At 39.8% G+C, this 27,100-nt stretch overlaps 2 protein-coding genes across 2 annotated transcripts; one reads left to right on the plus strand and one right to left on the minus strand.

Annotated features, from left to right (window-relative positions):
* Window positions 1-44: 44 nt before the first annotated feature.
* On the plus strand, window positions 45-10,413 carry GTPBP6 (GTP binding protein 6 (putative)). The gene is made up of 10 exons (XM_009331302.1): window positions 45-57; window positions 1,885-2,022; window positions 2,454-2,524; window positions 4,122-4,252; window positions 4,982-5,052; window positions 5,503-5,661; window positions 6,983-7,191; window positions 8,614-8,762; window positions 9,069-9,221; window positions 9,695-10,413. Exons 1-10 carry the CDS (start codon window positions 45-47, stop codon window positions 9,834-9,836), a joined length of 1,236 nt encoding a protein of 411 aa, XP_009329577.1. The 3' UTR covers window positions 9,837-10,413.
* Window positions 10,414-12,219: 1,806 nt separating this feature from the next.
* On the minus strand, window positions 12,220-26,741 carry PLCXD1 (phosphatidylinositol-specific phospholipase C, X domain containing 1). The gene is made up of 6 exons (XM_009331285.1): window positions 26,606-26,741; window positions 22,489-22,625; window positions 19,071-19,199; window positions 17,740-17,895; window positions 13,496-13,679; window positions 12,220-12,512 (listed from the first exon to the last, which is right to left on the minus strand). The coding sequence occupies exons 1-6, from the start codon at window positions 26,715-26,717 to the stop codon at window positions 12,220-12,222; spliced, it is 1,011 nt and encodes a 336-aa protein (XP_009329560.1). The 5' UTR covers window positions 26,718-26,741.
* Between the last annotated feature and the right edge of the window lie 359 nt (window positions 26,742-27,100).

Below are 27,100 nucleotides of genomic sequence, written 5' to 3' on the forward strand. Positions count from 1 at the left end.
GGTAGTGCGGAGCAGACCCGTTGTTGCAGTGGTAAAACCGCGAAATGCAAACTCGGAGTAGCTAAAAGGTCTAGGTCGGTGTTTTCTTCTTCGATAACTCTTGTAAAGAGAACGCGCCCTCAGCGACTGGTCCCAGGCCGGTGCTGTGGCTTGTAAACATCACGCTAACTTCGGGTCTTAGGCAGCAAAACCACTTGGTGCACGGAGTGTTCAGCTTGCTTAAGGGAGCGGCCGGGTTTCCCCCCCCCTTAGCCGAATGTTAATAGCCTTCAGCCCTCAACCGTGCTGCCTGGCCAGGTAGGCAGGAGCCCTTCAGCCTTAGGCGTACCCAGAAGTCGGCTGAAGAGCAGGAATACTCTCCTGTCCGTAGAAGCGAGTGTGGTGAAGATGAGGTCTTGCGCAATTAAGTTCTCTCACGGACTTAAAGGAGTGCCTTTCTGTAGTTACTTATGGATGCAGTCGCCAGTAATGCCTTTCCAAGGACCTTAATTAGCATTGCTATTCTTAGATTTCCCTCAGAAATCCTTAGAATCATAGAACCATTAGAATCATTAAGGTTGGAAAAGACCTCTAAGATCACCGAGTCCAACTGTCCTTGTAGGTAACTAACATACACGTTAATCGTGCACGATTAAGATGTATGATGAACTTGCCTTGATGTTGTTTCTCCAAACACTTCTCTAATTACACAGTTGTAATAGAAAGGATTAAGCGTTTTGTAAGTTAGTTTTTTGTGTGTATATATATATATGTCAATTTATATATGGTACTCCTTGTATTCAAGTTTATTATGCGATGAACCTAAATATTATTTAATCAGTGCTGCTAATTTATAACAAATTGTCACTTTGCGGGATAAAGCTTGTAACCTTTTCAGAATTTACATAAGCATTCCCATTTTACAACTGGGGAAAAAAAAATACAAAGGCACCTTTCTGTCCAGACATACAGAAGAATAGCAGTGATCCCTTTCCATTTATTTAGGCCCTCCAGATGAAGAGCCTGAAGTCTGAACAAATGTTTTGGAATGATTGTTGAAACACCACAGGTGCAACAGGGAATCTGTGCATTTTACAAGGAACACTAACAATATGAGGAAAAAGAGGATCACGGTTATCTTTAAAAATATATTACCTTTTGGACCAAGGTAACCTATTTAATACATCAATTACGTTTTGCTATCTAGAAAAACTTGACAAATCTGTTATGACAAGAGGATCATATTCCCGTTTGGCAAATCAAAACGACCTACTGATCTGATATGCCTGTATAGTCGTTGTGATTTCACGAAGTCCTCAAAAATCAGTGCTTTGCCGTGGAGATGTTTAAGAAAAAAAAAAGAGGTGACTGATGAACCAGAATACAGGATTGCTGGTTTTAGCAAGTCATAAATCAGTGTAGGTCCTTTATGAATGAGTACCAGTGAAGTTAGCAACAGTATTTGCCATATTAGTAGTGCTTTAAATATTGCCGCAAAACACCAAGGAATTAATCGCGTGATTTTGTGCACATCTAAAATAACAGAATTTATTTTCCAACTAGTTATTCATTTCACTTGTTGAGGCAAAAAGCTTGGTAATTTCTTTGCTGACAATACAATTAAAAATTACTCTAAATCAACAACCACGGAAATAATTTGTACTGGCAGAAAGATGCTTTGTGTGGTAAAATTGCATCAAACTAGGTTTAATTATTCTGATTAGAGGTAAGATATTTTGCTCTTTGCGCTACGGGTTAAAATAAATACCCTAGTAGAATTTCAGTGTAGCTTGGTCTTTCCCTGTTCATGCACGTACTGTAGTTATTGGAAATCTGAGCAAAGTTATGTTGGTATATTACAAACTTTTTTCTCTTTTTTTTTTTTTTTTTTTTGTGATCCTAAAGCTGAATTACAGATTGCTGAAGCCGTTGCTCTTGTAGATACCATTCAGAACTGGACAGTTTTAGATAAGATAATTATTCCTACGAAAAATCCTGACAAGAAGTTTATTTTTGGCAAAGGAAACTTTCAGGTTTTGACAGGTAAGGACTGAGATTTTTCAGCACTGCATCATTCTAAATGGAAGACTTCTGCAGCTGAACTGTTAAAGGATAGGTATGAAAGCTGAAGAGAGAGACAATTTTGTCTATCCATCATGCAGGTTTGCAAACAGACTTCAAAGAATTTTTTTTAATGTTACAAAAGCAACATGGAATAGAAATAACCTGTGCCCACTGAAAATGTGTGGGGCAACTTAATCCCTACGTTTATGTGATTGACATGAGTGAAACTGGCAGCTGTTTTACGTAGTACTAAATTAGTAAAAATATAACTGTTCTGTGAACAAAGAATATGATGCCATTTGATATTTTATGAGCATTCTGCTCAGTGCAAAATGGTTTTATATTCTGTATATTTTAAAAAGAGGATTGACATTTAACACTGCATTTTGTAATGGTTATCCATCTTTTAGAAAAGATTAAAAAATTGCCCCATGTGACAGCTGTCTTCTTGAATGTGGAAAGAATATCTTCATTAACAAAGGTAATTGAATATATTATCAAATCATATTCTTTACATCAGTATTGTTCGTAAGCTATTGATGTTATGAGAAGTAGGGTCGGTTATGACTCTGAATTTGCAAATGGTAATATATGAAGCCACCTGGACTGAGTTTTGTGGAAAGGAAACTTAATTCCTATTACATTTGTCCAGCTGACATGTGTTTCCAGTTCTTGTGCATGAAATTTTCCAGCAGCCTAATAGCCATTTAGTCTCGACTCTGCTCCCGCATTTGCCACTGGCTCTACTTAAAATGTTGGAAAAGTTACTCAAGGTCGTCTTGACAAAATGGAGGTGATAACACAGCTTTTGTTATGAAGAATGTCAACATTTTGGATTAGCTATATGCGCAAGTTTCTATACCTATATGGATAGTGTATTTATTTTCCTATAGTTCTGTGGATGCTGTATTGTAGTTTGATTATGAGGTGTAAATTCAGAGCAAGCTTATATTTGAATGTTTCAAATATTTAAACTTTCATTCCTAACCCTTAAAAAGAAACCGTATTTTAAATGGATGGATTATGTTGAGGGGAGGAGCATGCTTCACTTTTTTTTTAACACTGGCAGTAAAACAACTGGTGCATGAACTATAGATGCTCTTTGAAATGCTTAGACAAACTGAAATAAATACTTTTTAGGTTTTTTGCATGTACAGCATCATGCAGGGTGTAAAGTACATGCAAACTCTGCAAGCAAACATTAATGCTTTGCTGGTAGTTTTGAATGCTTTCCCTGATTATAAAATAAACAGTGATGGTAAGTATCTCTAATAGATACTTATCTCAAGCACTTCAATTTATCGATGAAATGGAAGTTGAAAATGTTTCATTTCAATTTCCTAGTTTTTATTCCCTAATTTATAGTATGAGTACTTTTAGTACTAGATTTGCTAAAAAAAAAATTCGTTTTGCAAATCTAGATCTTAAGAGCAGTTTAACAGGGTTGACTCAAGAAAGTGTTTGAGAACACGTATAAAACACAAGCATTCTGGATTTTAGAGATGGCAGAGGGGAACTACTGCATACTTTAAGTGTCTTTTGCTGACTTAAAGCAAGGGTGGGGTTTTTTGTTTGGTTTCTGGTTGGTTGGTTGGGGTTTTTTAAGTATTTTGTGGAAAGCTGGTTATGAAATAATTTTCCTGCCTTCCTCTCTTTCTAATTTTTTTTTTCCCCGGTAATCTTTTTTCTTTTCCTATGTTATCCCTATCCTTTCCCATACCAGCATTTCATAATTATTTTTTGCAAGGACTTAACCACTGAGATTCTTGATTCTGCGATACGCTGCAAGAGCTGTTGTCAGAATCCATCAAAGGCAATGGAAGGATTCTTGCTGAATTTGAAGGGCCTAGACATAAAGTTCTACCTTCCAAACTCTCTTTTTCACCTTTCTTCGTGGTCAACCAAATTTTGCCTTTGCATGTTCATAATCGTTACCCATCCACTGAAGTGGAATCCTGAGATCCTCTGAGTTCAAGCGTCCGTCAGCTAACTGTAACTGTAGTGCTGTGTAGGAATTGATCTACTGATACTGTGGGGGACAGAAAACATCTAGGTTATTTTGTCTTACATGGCTAAAGAAAGAACTAGAAGATGCCTGGGGCGTGAAAGTCTTTGACAGATACACAGTTGTACTTCACATTTTTCGTTGTAATGCCCGGACCAAAGAAGCAAAACTTCAGATAGCGTTGGCCGAAATTCCACTTCTCAGGTACCTTGAGCTGTGCAAATCACATACTTATATTCACATATTGTAGTGACTGTTTCTTCACAGTAACAAAAATGGTAATACTGTACTGTAAAGAAAAATGACACTGTTTCAGTGCTTGCATAGTATGCTCAATGATTGATTAGAGCACAGAAATGCTTGCTTTAATGTCATTGTTTTAAGCTTCTGCAGTGCTGACAGGCAAAACCAGAAAGTGTTCAACAGATAATCTTACAAAATGTGTTTCTCATGAAAAGGTCCTAGTTCTTTCTAATGCGGAAGATGGATTGCAAGCATGTGTAGGAATTGGATATGTGTATCCCATATATAATATTGATGGGTTTAAAAAGGAAAGCTATAAACAAGATTAAAGGCATTAATGTGTATCTGAATGTTCCACATTTCTACATTACATTGCATAGAAATATTTGTACACGGAAGTTGGTGTGAGTTGCATGGATGTATCGGAGGCATCTTTGGCGCTCTGAAATTTCAGAATAGCCATTATAATTTCCTAAGAGAGATGCATGATTTTTCAAACCACAGTTGAGGAGCCAGGAAAATCTGGATTTTTTTCGCCAGGCTTCTCACCATGAGCAGGTTTTATTTAGAGCTCTGTCATTTAGTGGTTTTATTTGTACTATTAGAATATCATTACTGCTTCACATTAGGCATTTTAGGATGGCTTGATTAAAGAAAATTGCTTCTAATTAACTGTTACCCCACTGCCAGGTCAAATCTGAAAAATGAGGTGTCTCAGCTAGATCAGCAGAGAGGTGGATCGAGATACATCATGGGCTCAGGTAAAGTCTAAATATTCTCATGAATTAGAGGATTTTCTTTTTTCTCCATAGCCTTTAAACAAATGCAATTGCATCTTATTTTATTTGAAGGAGGCCAGGAGGAAAAACTGTTTGTGTTCTGCATCTAATTAAGTGAACATACAAAACTTTATTGGAAAGTAACTTAAATAATAAAGTTTTGGTCTGTACTGGCTCAGTAAGTGGCCTTGGACAGACTATTTGCTGCCACAGGGGTTCATCATAAGTGTACATGGTTATTCTACAGTGCTTAGCATATGTTTTAATAATTACTTATCACTCTATCTTAGGCCAAGAATACATAGTTTTATTGCTTATTTATAACTTCATAAGCCCTAGTGCTAACTCACTTGATTTCCAAATGCACAACATTACTTGGTTTACTGTTTCTCTTGTAGACTATTCTGCCAATTATTCATTGGTATTTTTCAGGTGAAACATTCATGGAGACACAGAATCGTATCTTGAAAGAAAAAGAACTTAAAATTAGGAATGCCCTGGAGAAACTAAGAAGAAAAAGGTCTTTACTTAGAACTCAGCGCAGAAAACGCGAGTTTCCAATTATCTCAGTAATGGGCTATACTAATTGCGGTAAGCAAAGACTTGTGAAATTGTAACACAAAAGAGCTTACATTGTCTGCTTTTTAATTAGAAACTCTAGTGAGAATCTCATTTCAGTGTCAATAGGCTTCGTATTTTAATTAGTTCTTAAATTGTGTAATGAATATATGTCAATTAGGGTATAGTTAGGAAAGCAAATTATGCTTGTTGTAGTTAGATTTTTTTTTTTGCAGTCTTGAAGACCTCTTTTGAAGAAATGCCTAACACCTATTGTGCCAAAAAGATTTTATATATACTGCTGAAGACTGTACTGCTAGTGTCCCTTTATATGAATCTTTCTTACTTGATCAGGATGGGTGTTCAGATCACTGTGAAGGTTTGAGGCATAGGAGGAAAATTCGGGAGAGTTGGTAGTTGATCTGAGAAATGTGCCTAAGAAGCACTGTAGCTTTTCATTGATAGATGTATAGTGTTCTGAGATGTGTTCATAAGAGAATCTAAATAAAGCTAAAGGTTTTTTCTATTTTTTTTATAGCTTACACAAGTGAATTCATATGCAAGGCATAAATAGACTTTGGACTAGACACTCTTTTCAGGTTACATTATCTTAAGATCATTTCATTTTCTTATTCAACATCTTTATAAAAACAGTTACCTTGCACTAATTTTGTTATCAGTTATATACTCAAAGATTTGGATTACACTGTATGTTTTTCTTAAATGTCATACTTCCATACTTTTAAAACTGAAGATTCAACAAAATATATATATATTACAGTTTTGTACACATAATTGAAATACTTTAACTAGGGTATATACTGAGCACTTCAGTTTAACGACTAAATTTTGTGAAATCTTCATTGAGTTAAATAAATGTCTCTAGTATTATGTTCGTGGGGAAATGCCCAATAAAAGCATAAACCTAATAAGCTACATATTATTAGTGCTTCTGTTTATTGTTGGATTTAACAAGTAAATATTGAATTGTTTTATTTGACAACAGAAGCACTGAGGAGTGCGTAAGTGTATGCTTCCTAATGCCGTCATGGCAGCGCTCTTCAGATAGTCTTAGAGGTAAGAGATGTGGTTGGGTCACTTTGCAGGTCAGTTCAGTTTTTGATCATCTTGTGATTTCGCAGCATAGCTTCCAGATGTGGCCTTAAATCTAATTCCAAGTTATAAAAGTTAAGACTGCTTTTGGATTTCCTAACATCATATGGATAACTAGTCATAGGCTAGATTTAAATTGGTGAAATAGGTATGTTACATCATACAACACACCTGAGCCTTGCAAGTTAAATTTTTACTTGAAACAAGCCATTAAAATCTTGTCCTTTTTTTCTTTAATTAGGAAAAACTACCTTGATCAAAGCCTTGACTGGGGAAGCAGGACTTCAACCCAGAGATCAGCTCTTTGCTACTCTTGATATTACAGCCCATGCTGGCTATCTGCCCTCGCATATGGCAGTTATTTACATTGACACCATTGGGTTTCTGACTGATCTTCCACATAATCTGGTTGAGTCCTTTTCAGCTACGTTAGAAGAAGTGGCTTACTCAGTAAGTAGTTGACTATAAAAAAATTGAGAAATCAATTTTTCCTTTCAGGTAAATCAATAATTTCCTTTTAGGTAATCCTCACCCCTTCAGAAAAGGGGGAGTTAATCGGCATGCTGTTCTTAGTGAAGTATCTGGCTGTCTATAGTAGTCTCCTAAGATAATGATGTAAATATCTTACCATAAGCCAATTTTCTGACACTTGAAATTATGCAGAATATATAGATACGAAGAGATTTCAGAAAGGGTTTATTTGGAGTCTGTGTCCTTCTCCATGATATGTAAACCAGATAAATCAGATTTTGCTGATTAAATAATATGAAAACCTAAACAGTGCATCAGCATAACTTGAGGCTAGCTTTCTTGAGAGTTAAAAAATTAAATAAAGCTTCTGGAATGATCTGGTTTTAACTTAAGGCTTCCTACAGCACTAATAGTGGGTGACTGATGTGATACAGGCAGCACGTAATAAACATAAATGTACTTTTCCAATCATTTTCTCATTAAAGTTAGCTTCCTGTGTTATAGCAAAGTGTAAAGCTGCATATATACAGACATTTAAACAAAAAGCCTGTATTGTCAAAGGTAATAAAATGCAGTGGTAGCTGGATGCTGGAATGCTTCTGAGGATCGGACTCTTCACCATGTAATAATAGGATGTTCAAAAGCTGGCTGCAACTATCCTGTTTGTCTCTTATTCTGAAGTGCTAAATGAAAGGCAAGAAATTTACTTCTCTCTAATTTTCAGAAGTTTGAAGCCGTATGTTGAGCAAAGATGACGAAACATTTTGAATGCAAATATTGAATTTGGTTGCTTGGTTTTTATCATGGCAAACATGATTGTGTATGTACTTGAAACTGGTAACTGTTGTACAAAGCTTTGTAAGTGAAGGACCAGTAATAGTATCTCGGGAGCTAAGAATAAGGAGAATCTTCTGCGTTTTGAATGTGAAAACAGAATTACAAGTTACGTGGGGTTTTTTCCCCCATTTTTGAAACAGTTTTTCAGCCATTACGTTTCTAAAACTGGTTTAGAGTTCACTCTTTTTCTTCTCTAGTATTTTTGAAGCCTTGTTGTTACACAGCCTTGGTATTGAAAAATTAGGTCAGTTATTTGAAATCTAAACTCTGTAACTAGCTTGATTGACAGGGTTTGTTTCAGGGTTGTTGGAGGCAATTTGTACTCACTGTGAAGTGAAAGACTAAGCTGCTGCAGATTTTCTTCCATCATGGTACAAAAAACAGTATTGGTTTAATACTGGTTTAGTAGTTCATTTTACAGCGTTAACCTGCCAGTGTTATCCTATCTAATGGATAGGAAAGTTTCTTATATGAATTAGCAATGCGAAAACAGTATAAAATCTCTGCAACCTGGTAGCTGGCGTGTTTCATTAAGTAACTGTCTTGTATATTGATGCTTGCTAGGATCTGATAGTTCATGTGAGGGATATTACTCATCCAGAAACCATCCTCCAGAAAGCAACCGTTCTGTCAGTTCTGAAGAATCTTAATCTTCCCAGCCATTTGTTGGACTCAATGGTAGAAGTTCAGAACAAAGTGGATTTAATAGAAAGGTAAGCAGGAGATGCTAAGTGTACTTAAATGTTTCTTATGTTCTGGAAGCTTTTTAATTCTTAGTCTAGAAAAGAGCTCCCACGCTTCTGAATACATTTAATGGTGTTTCTCAATCTTTCACATATGTAACTATGGTCTTAAAAAGAATTATCTTTTAATTACAAAAGAAATCACTTTAGTCATACAAGAAGTGGCCTCTGTAGGAAGATGCCAGTATAAAGTAACACGGTTAAATTGTCCGTGCTTGGAATATTTTCACAACCTAATCTTCGTGACCAAATGCACTAGCAATTGTTACCTTTCAGGTATAAACCCACTGAAGAAAGTGCTTTAGCTGTTTCTGCTCTACATGGACATGGCTTAGAAGAGCTGAAAGAAGAAATAGAGAAAAAAATTTTGACAGCAACAGGGAAGAAGATTCTGACGGTTAACGTCAACTTAGAGGGACCACAGCTAAGGTAAATAATTTTGAATTGTAAGAAGGACTTGGAAATATGAAACTCTTAGTCTTGCATGTTTTAAAATTTCCAAATCGTATCATACAGATTTTAATCTGCGTTAAGAATTACAGGGATAATTATCAAAGTTTTCTGACCTATTGAGAAAAAATATCCCCATGAGATACCCTGGAGTCTGCTTCTGAAAATGTCCTTCACAGAGTTCTGTGTGTTAGTACAATAAAACATACTTCCTGAAAGACCATGCCACTGGTCCTGGAGCCAGATTTCTGATAAAAACACAAATCTGAAAGATTTATGAAAACACTACACCCTATTTCCAAACAGCAAGTAGCAAATGAAAAGTTAAGTGAAGCACTTCATCTTTTGAAGTGTTAAATTACCTAGATTGGAACACGTTGACCTAAAACAAAGATCACATTTTATGCAGTATGTCATACCTTTAAGATGCTAATATGCTTTTACTTCTGCAGTTGGCTCTATAAAGAAGCAACAGTTCAGGAAGTAGAAGTCATGCCTGAAGATGGCACAGCCAGGGTGAAGGTGATAATCGGCAATTCTGCTTTTGGCAGATACAAAAACCTCTTTCCTAACAGTAAGATTTTTACGCCATGAAACTGCGTCCTTTTCTAGGAAAAGAAACTGATCTCATTAAGAGGATGTGAAATGAAGTTAATGGCCTGTTAGCCTGAGTGTTGAAGAGCGTACTTCTTCCCCAGTTGATGTTTATGGTGCGTTTTAGGAATGGACACCTTCAGAAAACTGTTCGGAAACAAAAAGAGCTTTGAGCTTCATTCTGTCAGCAAGTGCAAGGACAGCACTAAATTTTTAATGTTTAAAACAGTTGTTAGCTATAAGCTGTGGACCTCAAACACATGGAAATCACTGGATGGCATCTGAATTAACCTTCAGAAAAGTACCAGGTTTTCTTATACCGTATAAATAAAGCTTTTTACCCCATCTTTCAGAATAAAATAATATTTATCATAGCTAAGGTGTCTCAGATGGTCCTTGGAAAATGAAAGTTAATGAACAAAATGTTGTTGGCTGTATATAAATAATACAGATAGGTTTATGCATTCTGCTTTAATACATATTTAAGTAAAATAACTGCCCTGTCTTATTGCAGTGAAGCAGAAAAACATGGATTTATATATTTAAGCAATAAATAAAGTTAGCTGTGAACATCTTTTACCCATATGGTTTTCTTGCCTACAGTAATTTATCTACAATACCTATACTGTGTCAGCTCTTAAAGGGAAAACATTTAAGGTACAGCAAACCATGGATTTTGTGTGAAATTATTTCACAAAGGAAAAAAACAACAAAACCTGATCCATTACCTGAATTACTACTGGGAACCAATAAACCAATCAGTATCACAGAAAGTAGAAGCAAAACTGTTTCAGTCCATATTACACAAAGAGATCAAGTTTTATTAGATGATAGAGTAACAAGCCACTTGAGGGTACAAAAGATAGGCAGAAAAATATTCTGAATATGTATAACATAACACTTCATGCAGGTAGTGACTCTAAAATAAAAACCAGAACTGAATGACTGCTCAGTATGAAGTACATAGAGGTAAGAACAAGGATAAAAAGCACTGTAAAAAAGCATTTAGAAAGTCGTCTTTATAAATGGAATGTTTGGTTTTTACTCCTACGTATTCTGCAATTGTAAGAGATTGCATGAGGAGGTAGCATCTTGGCCTTTCATGCTGAGAAGTCTAGGCTGAGTTTGATCTGATGTCACGTAGCAGTTGATTTCAAACTTCTGCAAATACCTACTGCAAACATGAACATCTCGCCAAATGTTTGAACTCAGCTTTTGCATATAAAGTGCATCTGAAAAGTGAGGTATATTGATGAAGCTGCATAGTGAACTTCATACAATGCCTGTTTTTGTTTTAGTCCCGATGCTTACTGTTTCTCTTGCCTTCATGATCATCTGTTATTGCACAGTTCATTTAAAAAAATAGAAAAATAGGATTAATATGCAATGGCAAACAGCGTAAACCCTAGTTTTTACATAAGCAAAAAATACTTGAGAGGAAAAAATAACTATAGAGCTGTGAAAATAGGTAAATAAAAGACCAGTTGTGAAACCCCAAATGAGCACGACAGAAGCCAAGAATCTGTATTTTTAGAGCAGTCTGAGTTTAGATCAGGAATTTGTTTCCTACGTGTTTATTTCCAGTGTAAGCCATATTTTGGCAGCACCTAATAAAACATACCTCACTACCACAGACAAAACTGTCTAGGGGCGTAGTTTTGGTATCTTTATCACTGCAGAACTGGCATGAGTGATAAAAAGAGTAAGTGTTCAAATACACATACCTCTTAGAAACCATAAAGAATTTTGTGACTACTCTCTTGGTGAAGTGGCTCACAACTGATCCTCAGCACACAGCAACGGTACAGCCACTTCTAGATCTCTAATGTTCATGATGTATTGGTCTGTATATATAAAAATCATGTCAAATAGGATTGTCAGTACAGTATCTTTGGTATATCAAAGTATTTTTAAACTGTTCCTTTTGTAAATTTAACGTAAACTGAAAACAGACAAGTCAGCTTCACACTGATATAAAATACTGAGAATTGCGCTTGCAAGTAGTGCAGAATATCTTTACAAGTATAAGAAAGTTAAAATCTTACCACAAAATAATTCATGCAGCTACTGACATATTTCTCCTTGCTTTTATCTAAAATGAAATAGGATAAAGTTCTTGGGACTTCCAATATTGCCAACTGCTACAGAATCTAAGCACCTCCAAGTAAATTATACCTATACCATCGTTCTCTAGAGACTTCAGCCAGCTCAGCCTGCTCTCTTTTTTGTGAAAAGGCCTTGAAACCCTGATGATGCTGAGAGCACTTTTCTTACTGAGTCTTTAAAACATCGCTGGTTTGAGTTAACTGGACCTTTATGGGATCCAGGATGTTTAAACCGGGACACATTGAATGCAGACAAAGCCTTTTCAGCTTTTCACAGGTTAAGAAGCTGAGAATGAAATGCTGTTTGTTCCAGCCCCTGTACTTTGACAGTGTAACGGAGGATTAATTTTTGTGTTAAGGTCTATCACATCCTTGACAAAGTCATCGTTTCCTATGAAGTCTCCAGCAACGATGTTAATACATTCTTTTTTTGGTCCTGGATACTGCTGCTTTATCCAGATTTTCAAGCATGGAAGACTCTGGAGTGTCATTTTCTTCAACGATCCAAATGGGTGCAAGAGAATATACCTTAAATTTTCAGTAAGGTTAATCCCCGCTACAAAGAATTTTTCTGAAATGAAAATCAGAAGGTGACACATTAAATATTCCTTTGAGGAGAACAGAAACTGCTCAGCATTGCATTAACTCCAGATCTCGTTCCTCTGGGAATCGTTCAAACACTAACTTCACAATCTTTCTCTATTGTTTCATATCCCTAGAACTGTTTCAGTAGACTGTCTCCCCTGGTTGCAACTGCATGCTGTAGTAAAGAGTTGCTGAACCAAGCTCGGTTATTGAACCATTCCAGTTTAGCTAAATTTATCTAAATTATCCATTACAGACTACAGGTCCTCCGCTAACTAGTCCTTTGTAAATTATGTTTGTTTCTGTAAGGATTGCTTCCAAATGCTTAGCCTTCCCCCGTGACAGACAGGAACACAGGGTGCACCTACACGGGCGTTTTCCTTTGGCTGGGGAGTGTGCTTTTGAAGCGGTCCTCCCCTTCGTCACCCCATGCGTGCACATCACAGAGCTGCATCAGAGGTTACGAACTGAATTTCCTTCAGCTTGGACGACACCAGCATGCTTGAGCGCTGCTATTTCCTGATGTCGCTACAGCCTTCACACACCATTCCTGCAGGGGTTTCTTTTTACAACACGGATAGCATAATGCATCTCCCCCATCATCAGCGCTGCCTGAAGCAGCAAGCACTGGATTGAGGAAGCAGTCTCCTGCCTGTGAGAAGGGCACGACGGCACCAGCTAGCTCTTCTGTGCCAAGGGCTTCTTTTCCATGGGATCACGCAAGGGAAGTGGCTGCTGCAATTTATATAGTCTATGCATGTACATACACCGATGCATGTATTTGCAGCATCAAAGATGAATGTTGCACTCACGCACGGGTGGGCAAGCACTCAGCAGCATGGGCACGTCTTGTGCACACAGCATGCACAAAGTGGTTGTATCTCTTAATGCTATGAACACCCAACTTCCTATTTGTTTCGCGTTGCTGTACGTGCCCCTTGTTTCCTCCGAGCGACTCCCTGTGCCTACCTGGCCGGCCCATCCGTTTCATGCGCTCTAAATACTGGATAAGAGTGCGAGTGGCAGTTTTGTTTCCCCACCAGTATGGGATCGCGGGCCACAGCTCACAGTGCTCCTCCACTTCCACGTCCTCTTCGTACGAGACTATAAGCTGATGGCCACACTGCCACATGGTCCGCAGCGTCGGCACCACCTAAGAGAAAGCGTGCCCAGGTTGAAGTCAACAACACAGCAGTGTTCCCAAAGTTCAGATACTGACGTGTGACATTGCCTTGGCAGAGAGGCACAGATGCAGTTCAAATAAAGCTTTTAAGCACACAGCCCAGTAGGTCGTTGGCTGGGTTACAAGCTGCAGGGGCAATAGGGGCCCGAGAACTTCAGCAGATTCCACTTTTCCTCAAACAATTTAACTATGGTAAAGTACATAAGTCAAGGTCTTACACCTGTGTAACAAGAAACCATCCCCACGTCAGCCCTCGTGCACATATCGCTGCTGAAAATTTGGGAGAGGAAGACACAGGCCATTTGGTGAAAGGAGGTAGGAAGGGGGCAAAGCTGTAGGAATACAGACACAGAGAAGCAGGAATAATTTTGGCAAATGCTCCATATAGTGATCCAAATTTGTCACTGTAGCCATCAAAGAAAATTGAACTCCTTAAGACTTGGTAAGACTAAATGTAAGTCTTCAAGAGATATGTCAATTCTGATTTCTCTAAGTGGAAAGTTTCAGAAATTGGGACGCTCCAGACATTTTGAATTGAGAGAGGGGAAGACTGGAGTTGGCAACCTTCTCAGACAGACAGATGGGCTGAAACAGGTCTGTCAAATTTAAGTGTTTAAACATGAAATGACATTTTCCAATCCTCAAAAGTTACCATTGGACAGAATTGAGGCCCTCTGACTAGTTTCATTTGCAAAACCAACATAATTATCAGGTTGTGCTGGTTTTGGCTGGGATAGAGTTAATTTTCTTCACAGTAGCTCGTATGGGGCTGTGTTTGGGATTTGTGCTGGAAACAGTGTTGATAACACAGGGATGTTTTCGCTATTGCTGAGCAGCGCTTGCACAGAGTCAAGGCCTTTTCTCCCTCTCACACCAGTGAGCAGGATAGGGGTTGGGAGGGGGACACAGCCGGGACAGCTGACCCCAACTGACCAAAGGGATATCCCACACCATATGACGTCATGCTCAGCATATAAAGCTGGGGGAAGAAGAAGGAAGGGGGGGACATTCGGAGTGATGGCGTTTGTCCTCCCAAGTCACCGTTACGCGTGATGGAGCCCTGCTGTCCTGGAGATGGCTGAACACCTGCCTGCCGATGGGAAGCAGTGAATGAATTCCTTGTTTTGCTCTGCTTGTGTGCACAGCTTTTGCTTTCCCTATGAAACTCTTTATCTCAACCCACCAGTTTTCTCACTTTTACCCTTCCAATTCTCTCCCCCATCGCACTGCGGGGGGAGTGAGTGAGCGTCTGGGTGGTGCTTGGTTGCTGGCTGGGGTTAAACCACAACACAGGTATTGTGTTTTTAAGAATGTTGTGGTTAAAAGCTGTGTCTGGTGCTTGTGGAAAGGAAATGGTGGCTTTTTGATGTTCCAATTAACTTACTAATTAAAATAAAAGCCAAAGACAGTTGAAAATGTTTTATGTAGATCTTTGAAGAGAGCCAAGGGTTGAATGAACATGGGAATCCCTCTTACTTCATCCAAGAGAGAGTGCAAGCCCCAATTTGGTCAGGAAATACTGCAAAATTAAGACACAAGCTACTCAAAGTACAAAAAAACCTGTGGTTGACAGAAGCCTTTGCTTTACTCCAGCTGCCTTTCTAAAGCTGGAACCTCTTAAAAAAAAAAGGGTGTGGGATAAGAGCCAAAAAATAAAAGCTACCAGAAATGTGTACATGAGCACAGGTGCTTATTTTGCAAGCAAAGCAGAAGTGAAACTGTAGATGTCTAACAAGGGATTTTTAAACCCTAGTAATTCAGATCAAAGAAAGACACCTTGAATAGTTAAGGCAATTAAAATTTTAAACGTAATGTTGTCACCTGTGGCCTGTGCCAGTACTACATACAGACCTCTACTTAGCATTTGCTTCATAAATACTTTGACGCTTACTTTTGTACGATGACAGAGTTGCAGCCTTGAAAGACAGTAGAAGTAGATACCGCATTATTTTAGAATGTGAGCAAGCACTTGGTTATTTGATGTTAAATCTGAATCTGTCATCCTGAAAAAGCCCACAGCTACCTAACCTGCAATGGTATCACTTGCAAAAATGGTGAGATCCATTGTGCTGGTCACAGGCCCCATAGAAATAAAGTCTTCCTGCTTGAGGGAAGTACTTGGTTTCTCTTTTCTCCAGTGCCCACTCGGAAACATTTTTCTTTCTTCAGTCAGGTGATCTCAAACCATTCATTCACCACCTTCGTTCAACAATCTATCAGCAGCAGCTTGCCCCTTTTGCAATTAATAACTTTTTTTCTTTTTAAGAGCTGGCCATGTGTCTGAAAGCAAATTTGACCATCTTCTCCAGTATTGCTCTGCTCATCCACGACTTATGCACTCAAGTTATTTGGGGAAACACTAAAACAGTGTCACTCAGGTCTTCAGTTATTCAGCTGAGGCCTGAATATTCAGAATCCCCTAGTTTTGCTGAGAATTGTTCTATTTTAACTCTGCTGTACAAAATGCTTTGAAATGGTAATACTCACCCATTACTGATACACCAGCTTCAAAGGCTGAATTCAAATCACAAACAGGGTCATAATTATCCTGTACCCCTCACATCTCCAGAGAAAACCCTCTGTTTCTGTGCATCTTTGAAATGTTAATTGTTTAACTGCTAAAAGCTCCCACACCTTGTAAAAAAAAAGAGGAAGCTAAAAATCTCAACTTCTAAAATTTAGCAATCAAATAATTTCTGATTATTTAAATTAAGGCTTTTCTGGAGGTTTGGGTGACTGAAGCATATTAGGCTGGTTGGAAGGTCAGCTCCAGCTCACATCCAGGAAAGAAAGTCAATGCCACCAGAAATGCACTGAGGGCAGAGATACTATTAAGAGGGACCTCAACAGGCCGGAGACGTGGGCTGACAGAAACCTCATGAAGCTCAAGAAAGGCAAATGCAAAGTCCTGCACCTGGATGGACTAACCCTACACACGAGGACAAACTGGGCACAGGTGGGTAGAAAGCTGCTTTGCAGAAAAGGACCTGGAGGTCCTAATGGACACCAAGCGGAACAAACATGAGCCATCAATGTGCCCATGTGGCAAAGGTCAACTGCAAACTGGTCTGTATTAGTAAAGGCACGGACAGCAGGTCAAGAGAAGGGGTTCTTCCCTTTTATTCAGCACTTGTGAGACTGCATCTCAAGTACTGTGTCCAGCTGGGGCTTCCCCAGTACAAAAAAAGTCATTGACATGCTGGAGTGAGTCCAGCAGCACAAAACCAGAGTGAGCAGAGGCTGGACCGTGACACTCAAGGACAGGCTGAGCTGGGTCTGTTCAGCATGAAGAAGAGAAGACTATAGACAGATCTTACTGCTGTCTGCATATACCTAAGGGGCAGATGTAGAGAAGACTCCTCAGATACGCAGAGCAAAAGGATGAAGGTCAGCAGACACAAGTTACAGCAAGAGAGATTATGATCAGATAGATATAAGGAAAACACGTTTACTGTGAGAGTGATCAAATGTTGGACCAGGCTGCATAGAAAGGTTGTGGAATCTCCATCCTCGAGATATTAAAGAATGGACGGGACACAACCCAACGTAACTTTGAAGTTGGTCCTGCTTGGCATGATGGGGTTGGACCAGATGACCTCCAGAGGTCACTTCCAACCTAAACTCTTATAAACAGCATAAAAATTCATTTATCAATATTGCTGTGAAAAGGCAGAAAATTGATTCTTCAAATTCTATAAATATAGTATGGACTATATTTATAAACACACACAGGGTTGTTTTTTTAAAAAAAAAAACAAAACTCAGACAGGACGGTGGATGACAGTTGTGTCTCTACTGTTGTCCCACAACTCAACAGACATGACAGTCAAATTTAATTCCCTTCTCCACACTGTGGTATGTAGCTTTGCTTTATCTCCTCAATTTTATTAGGTAAAGACCTATCTCTGATGCAGCAAATGTTACTTTTCTTAGGTTAAAAATACAGCGAAAGTAGAATATATCTAAAAATTTGGAATCAAAGATGTCACCGTAATATATCATTCTTAAAAAAAAAGGATCTCATACTTACATTTCTGGGACACAGTTTACATTGGAAAATCTCTTTTATACAGGCAATAAGACGACAATGAAGTTTCTTGGTTAATCCATCAAAATTCCTGCAGGCTAAGATAACAACTTCCTGAGGATGAGTTTCCAACCACCTTAACACTTCCCACAGAATATCCTACAAGAGAGAGTCACGGCAACTTAGAAAATCATCTATGCTATGGAGGGGAAAGGACATAAACCCAACAACTGATGGTGGGGTAGACTCACAATCACAATAATAAAAATCAGCGTAGGTTTCCATCTGACAGCCCACAAGATGGTCCAGAGAGATGCATCCCAGGAAAACCTACTTTCCGCAGGTCTGCACTGATTTGCTCTGGATGTGGTTCTAGCACGCTACACTTAACAGCTTTCTATTTCGATAATATCCACGAATCTCTTACTGCCTAGAGGCAGGTTAGCAGTAAACCCATCTTCCCAAGCTTCTTTAAGGACAAACAATGTATTAATGGCAAACTCGAAAACAGGGAAAAGCTCTGTGCTTGCTTAAACGTGACAGGACCCGTTTTCCCCATTCGTTATGGGCAATGACAACGTCTTGAAGACCACGTGTAATTAGCAGGGTGGTCAGGCACTACATCTAACGGTTTACATGAGCATGTCAGTCACCATGAAATCTCAAGACACGAAGGGTTCAGACTCATGAGCATGAAACTGAAGTTTAGCCAGTTAGTCTACAAATGAAAAGCTGCATTAGCTGGCTGTGCCTGGCTATGCAGATCCCAGCAAATGGAAGGAAGATGTAAACTACTCCACAGTGACACAGCACATGCAAAGACCAACTCACAGCCGTTTCTTCACAGTAGCTGACAGTGATTTGATCATGGGATCCAGACTCGAGTATCTCTGTCTTTCAGCGAAATACTTTTTTTTGCCGAAAAAAGTGTTTCTGTGATTTTATTAGGCTTTTAGTACCTTCTTCTCTTTAATGACTTCTCTCCTTTCTGGGGAAAAAGGATTGCCCTGGGTAGCATCCTGGGACAACACAAGATAAGCCCCAGAAACATCAGGCACTTGGTAGGGGGTAGGCGGTGGAGAGCAAGGCACAGCAACTCTGGTTTGAGGATGAGAAATTGATTGATGCTGAAATCTTACTTGCAGCTGCTGAAACTAACTTCCAGCCCAGCAACCAGCCTCTAGTTTGGCTTTCTACAGTTTGAAGTCCTCACACTAGAAAAACAAATAACCTATTCAGAAAACCTTGGGCCAGCATTTTCAGACTGTAACATCTCTTAAATAAAAAAGAAACAGCACTTTTTTATATAGCCATCCCAAAGGTAAGGACAATACCTGTACAGTAACAGTTGTGTAAACCATATGCACAAAGTACAAATTTGTAGATGGATCTCTGGCCTTGTGGGCAATCCTGAAATCCAGATATCTAACTCCGGCCTCAAGTTGCTCCGTCACAGTCAGTACCTGAAAGGTGAAACAGAAGACAAAGAGCTGAGAGCTTGGAAGGGATTTGTTTCTTTAGTTTAGAAAGCTGAAAGAGGTGTACAAAGTTGGCCCTATGACATTTTTCACAGGTCTTTCATCTTTAAAATGGCACTATATGGCAGCAAGTCACAACTTTGAAGTATTTTACTCTCTGACAAGAGGGATCCCGATTTCCCTGCGGCATATACTGCAGGTACGGATCAGATTAGTTTCAGACTTCTGCCCTTGTTGTGTTCTAAAAGTTAAAGATCCATTAACCTGTGAATACATGATCACTCTTCACAAAACTATTCATATGAACAAAAATTGCAGGATCAGCACCTTAGAAATGCTGTATTTATTTTATTAGATCAAAGACTTTATCGTGGTTGTCTCTGTGGAGCTCACTCATCCCCCACAGAAGGAAAAACAAAAATAGAAAAAAGTACTAGCTATTGTTCTTTTTCAGGATAAAGTCTCTTTAAAAGTTTGAATTAACTTGTAGAAGTCCCACAAAGCAGAAGTCCTCCTCTATTTTCCCCTTCCCTTGGACCTCCCCTACTGGATTTGAGGGCTGAATGGAATAGGTGATAAAGCTGAATTTCTGGGGCAAAACGTCCCAAATGACATGTCTCTTATCTATATCAAGGCTCTCTTTGCATAAGAAAATAGAATCAATTTCATTAAATACGTTTAAACACTAATTTGTCTCAGTTCAACCTGCTATGGACAACACTTACAGGTTTCAGAAAGAATACACTATATTGATTTAAGTCAGAAAGGATTCAGCAAAAGCCAAATCAATACAAGGTGGTGTGCCTGAATAACCACATCTGTAGCTCTGTCTCGTCACTGAAGCTTTGACACATGGCAGGATGCTCACCTTGCCTAGTTTCAACCACCTAACTTTCTGTTCTTAGGACGGGAATTTAACCCCCCGAGCCTGTGCCTGAGCTGCCGGGCTGGTGAGCAGCCCAGCCCCGCATGCCCCAGGGTGCGGGTGGTGCAGTGGCTTGGGCCAGCAGCCCCCTCTCTGCCTGCTTGGTCTCTATCAGGCTGGAGCAGTTGAAGAAGAAGTGATCCGTGCCCACGTCCCACCTTCACATGGCGTGCGCTGGAGATAGGAATGTCTATGGCCGTAGGTCATATATAAGCTTTGTGGCCAGAAAGAGCACCAGACGAAATAGTCCCTCTGAACTGCCCTTTGGATTAATTTCTTTCTTTCCATTGACTGCATGGGAAAACTCGAACAATTAGACTCCCTAATTAGTCACCTGGATTTGGATACTGAATTAGACAGCATGAACTTTGCCCCCAAGGGGAAAATTTAAGAGGAAGCCTTAGGGAGTGATGCTGCTCAGTGCTGCAATCTCATGCTAGACATCCAGGGCACGAGTAGCAGTTACACACCTGACGTCAGCCATTGTGCAGGAAAGATTTGGGCCCCTAGACTGACACCCGTAACAGCCAGGGCTCCAGCCAGGCACCGCCTCCTAGGCACTGGGTCATCCAGGAACCTGTGGGTCCTACCATCGGTAGGGCTCCTTGATCTCTGTTCTGGATACCAACGGGTGGAGTCACCTCCTAGCAAAGATAAATTGAGCGCCACAGAGCTAAGGAGGGGCAGGATTGCAGCTGTGCCTCTTTCCCATCTGCACTGGGCTACTTCCCGCTCAGCACGCTGGGTTTGGACCAGAAAATTACTATAATGATGTAAGGAGCTTGTTTGTCACCCACAGGGTCACTTCACTGGCCAGCAACCCGCAAGTTAGGAGGTATCTACATCTTTCATTGGCTTAAGTCCCAAAACAAAAAGCAGCTCAACACAAGGCACTGTGCTAAGCAAGTGCCTTTCCACATCATCACTGCCATTACATATTCGATATCTGACAGGGTCTAAGACTCCAGTTTGCCAGGGCTGCTCTAACACAACAAAAGAAGCCTAGGCATAATTATTGCTATTTATCAATTATTTAGTTTTAATTCCTAATAATGAACTACTCCTTCAATAAGAACAAAAGTCAGAAGACTTCTGGTACCTCTTTGATGCCAGGAAAGTCTGTTCTTTAGAAAAATCTTCAAAAGCTCTAGCTTAAATCATGATCCCCAATTTTGTCTTTAACATACATTTGTGAGGAACAAAGAGATAACTACTACCTTAATATTTAGACATTTTTTAAAAATTAACTAAACCTTACGTGAGGGATCACGCCTGCATTCTCTTAATCTTTATGGAAAAAAATTCCCTTCAACAAGATTTTTGTCTCTGCTGCTGGGTGGAATACTTACACAACATAGATGGGGAAAAACAACTGACATCTCACACAACAGTGATAGTAAAAATGACAAGCATTACCTTCTGAACAAAGCGCAAGAGAAAAACCTCTTTTGATTATAGTAATATTGAATGTTATAAATAACAACAATAAACATGTGAAAAAGAAGATGAGTTTCTAGTACCAAGTGGTCAGCTTTAAGCAACATCTTTGTCTATGTATCATCCCTGCCTCACCTACATGCTTCTTCCCCACAAAAGAAGAGCTGGTATGTATGGCACCCATCTAATACCCCAATGTGCTGGTTTTGGCTGGGCTAGAGTTAATTTTCTTCATAGTATGGGGCTGTGTTTTGGACTTGTGCTGCAAACAGCGTTGATGACACGGGAATGTTTTAGTTATTGCTGAGCAGTGCTTGCACAGAGTCAAGGCCTTTTCTCCCTCTCACCCCACCCCACCAGCGAGTAGCCTGGGGGTGCACAAGCAGCTGGGAGGGGACACAGCCGGGACAGCTGACCCCAACTGACCACAGGGATATCCCACACCATATGACGTCATGCTCAGCATATAAAGCTGGGGGAAGAAGAAGGAAGAGGGGGACGTTCGGAGTGATGGCGTTTGTCTTCCCAAGTCACTGTTATGCGTGATGGAGCCCTGCTTTCCTGGAGATGGCTGAACACCTGCCTGCCCATGGGAAGCAGTGAATGAATTCCTTGTTTTGCTCTGCTTGCGTGTGAGGCTTTTGCTTTCCCTGTTACACTGTCTTTATCTCAATCCACGAGTTTTCTCACTTTTACCCTTCCGATTCTCTCCCCCATCGCACTGGGGGGTAGCGAGCGAGCTTAGTTGCCAGCTGGGGTTAAACCACAACACCCAAGCAGGGTCATGAGACCACAGATTTCTGGGCAGCAGGCTATTCTTTCATTGCACACGGAAAAGTGTGACCACTCTCAGCACTGCAGCACAAGCTTCAACTTTGCCCAGGCATGACAGGAACGCTAGGCAACAGTTACCTGTGTTGTAGACCACTTCATGATAATGGGGTGCACAATGCAGGGCATACATTTGTTTAAAAACTTCACCAGCTTGGATTCATTGCCACTAACAGCAGAGTTTTTATCCAAGCAGTAGGTCATAGTGTCGTGACTCCCTGTAGAACACAAAAATAAATGTACAGAAAATGTCATTTCTTAACTACTTAAGCACTGCAATACATGGTTATTTTCTGTGCGCACACCTGACATGCCACCCCATTTCCAAATCACACACCTCTATTGCCTGACAGCCTATGTAGTTATGGCAAAGTGTGGGCTCTTCTACAGAGGTTGCTCACCTGACATCAATAAGCTTAGTGTGAAATCCTCATGAAGGGAAGGCATCGAGACTTTTCAATAAAGCAGTCCCCATCTAAACTACACATCAGTGTTGTTTTCCTCAAACCACAATAAAATGGCCTGTTTCAACTAGCATCTTCCACTGGAATAATTACCTTGATGTGAAAAACCTACTTTTTTCAGGGATTAAATAGCTGAAGGCTGAATTTATCTAGAATTTGTCCTGTTTTCAGAGTTGTCCAAATGCAGGATCACATATTCCAATCCCATCATCTCTGCACAGGAAAATATGACCGAAAGCAGAAATTCACTTTCTTACACCTTTGACTGGACCAACTCCTAATGCACTTTAAGCATTTAGCTCTTAAATATCTGGTAAAAATGCCCTCCTGAACTAAATACCCACATCCCCTACAAAAACAATGTTGAGGCGGGCACTTGAAGGTTTCAGAGGCAAATCCAAATCTAAGTTTACATGTGATAGATGGACAAGTTCCACCTTTTATGTACTTCAAAAATTACCTGACTCTTTCCAGCACAGGGAATTACACAGGGGCAGGTTAAGCATCAGAGCCAAGTACAGCCTGACCAAATGTTTCACTTCTTTGAAGTCTTAATAAATCTGACACCTCTCTTGCATCATGTTTAGATGAAACTCTGTTGCAATTCACAGTTTCTTCAGGACAGGCAACCAGTGATTTTGCTAGCTTTTTCTGTTCTATTATTTCTTCTAATTTTATAAAGCATCAATAAGAAAAGCTAACAACTCAGTGAAGTGACTTGCTGGGATCTTTACAGAGTATCTGCAAGGAATTTGCATATCATTTTGGTTTTTAAGTCTTCTGTCAAACAAATTGTTCACTGGTGTGTCCTGGTTTCGGCAGGGATAGAGTTAATTTCCTTCCTAGTAGCTGGTACAGTGCTGTGTTTTGGATTTAGGATGGGAGCAAAATTGATAAGGCACCGATGTTTTAGTTGTTGCTAGGTAATGCTTACACTGGCCAAGGACTTTATAGTTTCCCATGCTCTACCGACTGAGAAGGCTGGGGGTGCACAGGAAGCTGGGAGGGGGCACAGCCAAACTGGCCAAAGGGACATTCTCTACCATGTGACGTCATGCTCAGTACATAAACTGGGGAAAGCTGGCCGGGGGGGCCGCTGCTCGGGGACTGGCTGGGCATCGGTGGGTGGGTGGTGAGCAATTGCACTGTGCATCACTTGCTTTGTGTATTATTATTATTATCATATTATTATTATTATCATTTTATTTCAATTATTAAACTGTTTTTATCTCAACCCACGAGTTTTTCTCACTTGTGCTTTTCCAATTCTCTCCCCCATCCCAGCAGGGGTGTGGGGAGTGAGCGAGCGGCTGCGTGGTGCTTAGTTGCCCACTGAGGTTAAACCACGACATGGTGCTAGGAACTGCCTTCTTGAATAGTCAGTCTTACTGGTGCCAATGGCAGTATTTCTAGCAGCCAAAGAAAAAGGACAAGATTGTATATGAAATAAAGAAAATTCTTTGAAACTGTCAATAATAGTTTAATATCTCACTCAATTTTTTCACCTTTTAAAATCGGGTTTCTGTCTATTTTCCTGCTTTAAACACCCCAACCAAGCTCATTGCAGATGAAAGATGATAATAAGGGCATGCAATCAGAGAAGTTTGTCTTACAAGATGTAAGAGTCAAACCATTAAATACCCATGGACCAAATGCAAGTCTGGAATCCTGTTCACTTCTCTCATCGATGGGTGTTGCATCTACTGATGCCAATCAGCAAACGGATAGTAACCTTTCATTTAGGAGAAGTCTTGTGACGTCAGTGAGTTACAGTAATGAAAGGAAGATGGGTATATCCATGACACAACAAATATGATGCAAAGATAGTGAGCTAGCACCAAACCAGGTAGCTTCAGAGCTTGAAGCAACATCTCCCCAGCAGCACTGTACTGAACCTGGTGCAAACACAACACTGGTTACTGAGACTTGCCTCTGTCTCCTCATCATGCTTTTGGAATGCACTCTCTCACATTTCTTGCATGCCTTGTTGTCTTCTTTATCTGAGATAAGCTTCCACTTCCAAACTGGGCTTCCCCCAGTCATTGCGCCCTCTGAAAACCTGCCAGAGCTGTCTTGACCTGGTTGGTCTTGATCTGCTTTTGTTCTGACCTGGGCTAGACTAGTTTTGTAGGTCAGCTGGACAGCCACCAAAATTTTCCAAGCTAATAGCCTGCAATGCTCTGTAAAAGTCCTCCAGTGTTTGCTGAAATGGGCTTGTCTTCAACTATTCTTTTCTTCGTGCCTGTTCTCCACGCAGGCATGTTCACAAGAACAACAAACATTCACAAGAATAACAAGGTCGCTGTTAGGAGAAGAGCCAGGAAGTCAAAGGCATACATCAGCAGGTTCTCAGCTTTCCAAGAAACACCACAGTGAAAGCTTTTTAGAAACAACATGGTTCCTTTTCCACCAAAAAAAAAACCCACTAAGCATGCTACTGACTTTTTGAAGGGTTTTTGCAAGAACAAAAAAGAAAAAAAGGAAAAAAAAAAAAAGAGGAGAATATTACTTTCTTTCTTCTGACATAAGATACTTATTTTCTTCTCTTGATGGTTAAATAAGAAATCTAGATTTTTTTTAATAACATCTGTCCTGGGGTCCTCTTACATAGGCTTTATACAAAACAGAGGTGCACTTATTTTGAAATTAACATCAATTTAAATTACATATCCAAGAAGTCACCATGAAATAAGTTTCTGGGTTTCAATTTTAATTGAAACTCCACACTCCATTAGTTCATGAAGGAAGACAAGACTTGATTTTTTCCACTATCTTTAAATATATGTCTTTGCTAAAGTTAACCTACGATCCTGTAGCCTACATAAAACATTCATCGACACACTGTGCTGCTTTCCACCCAAACTACCTGTCGCATCTACAGTTGTGAGAGAAAACATGGGCTACACTTTTCTTTAGTACCATTTTCATTGTGGAGGCAAAGGGAATCACTCAAGAGCTGACAGTCCTCCAGTGCCTCCCCACACGCCAGTGAAAACAGGTTCCCCGTAACTGTTTTGGACAGAATGAGGGCAAAAAAAAAAAAATTTAAAAATCAGCTATTCAAGGCGTCAGAGAGAAGCAATAATATGACCAAAGAAAAGCTGACGATACACAGGTCTGAATGTAGTACCAATGAGGACACCAGCTATAGCACAGGTGTATTCACCCATAATAGGATAAATCCAGTTTTCATAAGCAGGGTCATGCAGAAAAGTCACTCTCTGCATCAATAAAAACGTATGTTAATTAAAAGTCTCCATCCTCCTTTTTTCATACCTTCACAGCCTCTTTTAAACAGGACAAAGAAACAAATAATAAGGTAAAACGTTATTTCTCTCCTTTTGGAACCATTTTATTATGTAGGAAATGGCAAGAATGAATTAGGAAAATCTCACCATTGCCCAGATAAGTAAATGCTCAGATTATTAACGCTGATCTGACAAGATGATGCACAGGGACTGCAAAAAAGTCCCTCTCTCTTTCCTTCCCTCAAAAAAAAAAACCAAAAAAACCCACCACATTCCTTTTTTCCCTCTCCCCTCCAAGAAACCCCAAACATTATAGACTAAGAGTATTCACATGCACGCACCTGTCACACAAACCCTCCCCCAAGCCCTTCTCCCACACATTGACCCAAATAATAAACATAGCCATCCTGAAATGGGACAAACAGGATGCTCCAATGCTTAAATGACACGCTAACAAAACAGTGGAGAACAAAAGCTAATCCTTACCTGGAAGGGCTAAGTTATAGAGGGGAATATCCCACAGCTTTTCTGGTAATCGTGACATCCATTGACCATTTTCACGGCACACGTGAATGGAGGTTTGCAAAGGGCCTTCCATTAGTGCCTGCTCTAGGACTTCATAGGGTGTTCTGGGAGGGAAAAGAAAAGAAAAAGAATAAACCATTCCGTATACTGAGGTTGAATTAATGCCATTGCACCTGTGCAGAATGGATTTATTCCTGCTATAAAATGTCAACCCTCCTCTCAGGTAGCTGCAGCAAAATGTCAAGAGCTTATCGGCCACAACATACGCTGCTTTTGATAACAGTCTCCCAGAACAATGCCAAGGGAGGGTTCCTGCTTCAGGCTTGTAAATTGACCAACTGAAAGAAAAAACAGAGCTAAGACAAATATGCGCAGCTTCGTTGGTATGGAGAAATGACTATCCACATTGGCTATCGCGATATCATGAGGAGTAACCTATTTCCAGTGTGAAACAAT

The sequence above is a fragment of the Pygoscelis adeliae genome, unplaced genomic scaffold (assembly GCF_000699105.1).
Source record: "Pygoscelis adeliae isolate BGI_AS28 unplaced genomic scaffold, ASM69910v1 Scaffold149, whole genome shotgun sequence".
Lineage (NCBI taxonomy): Eukaryota > Metazoa > Chordata > Aves > Sphenisciformes > Spheniscidae > Pygoscelis > Pygoscelis adeliae.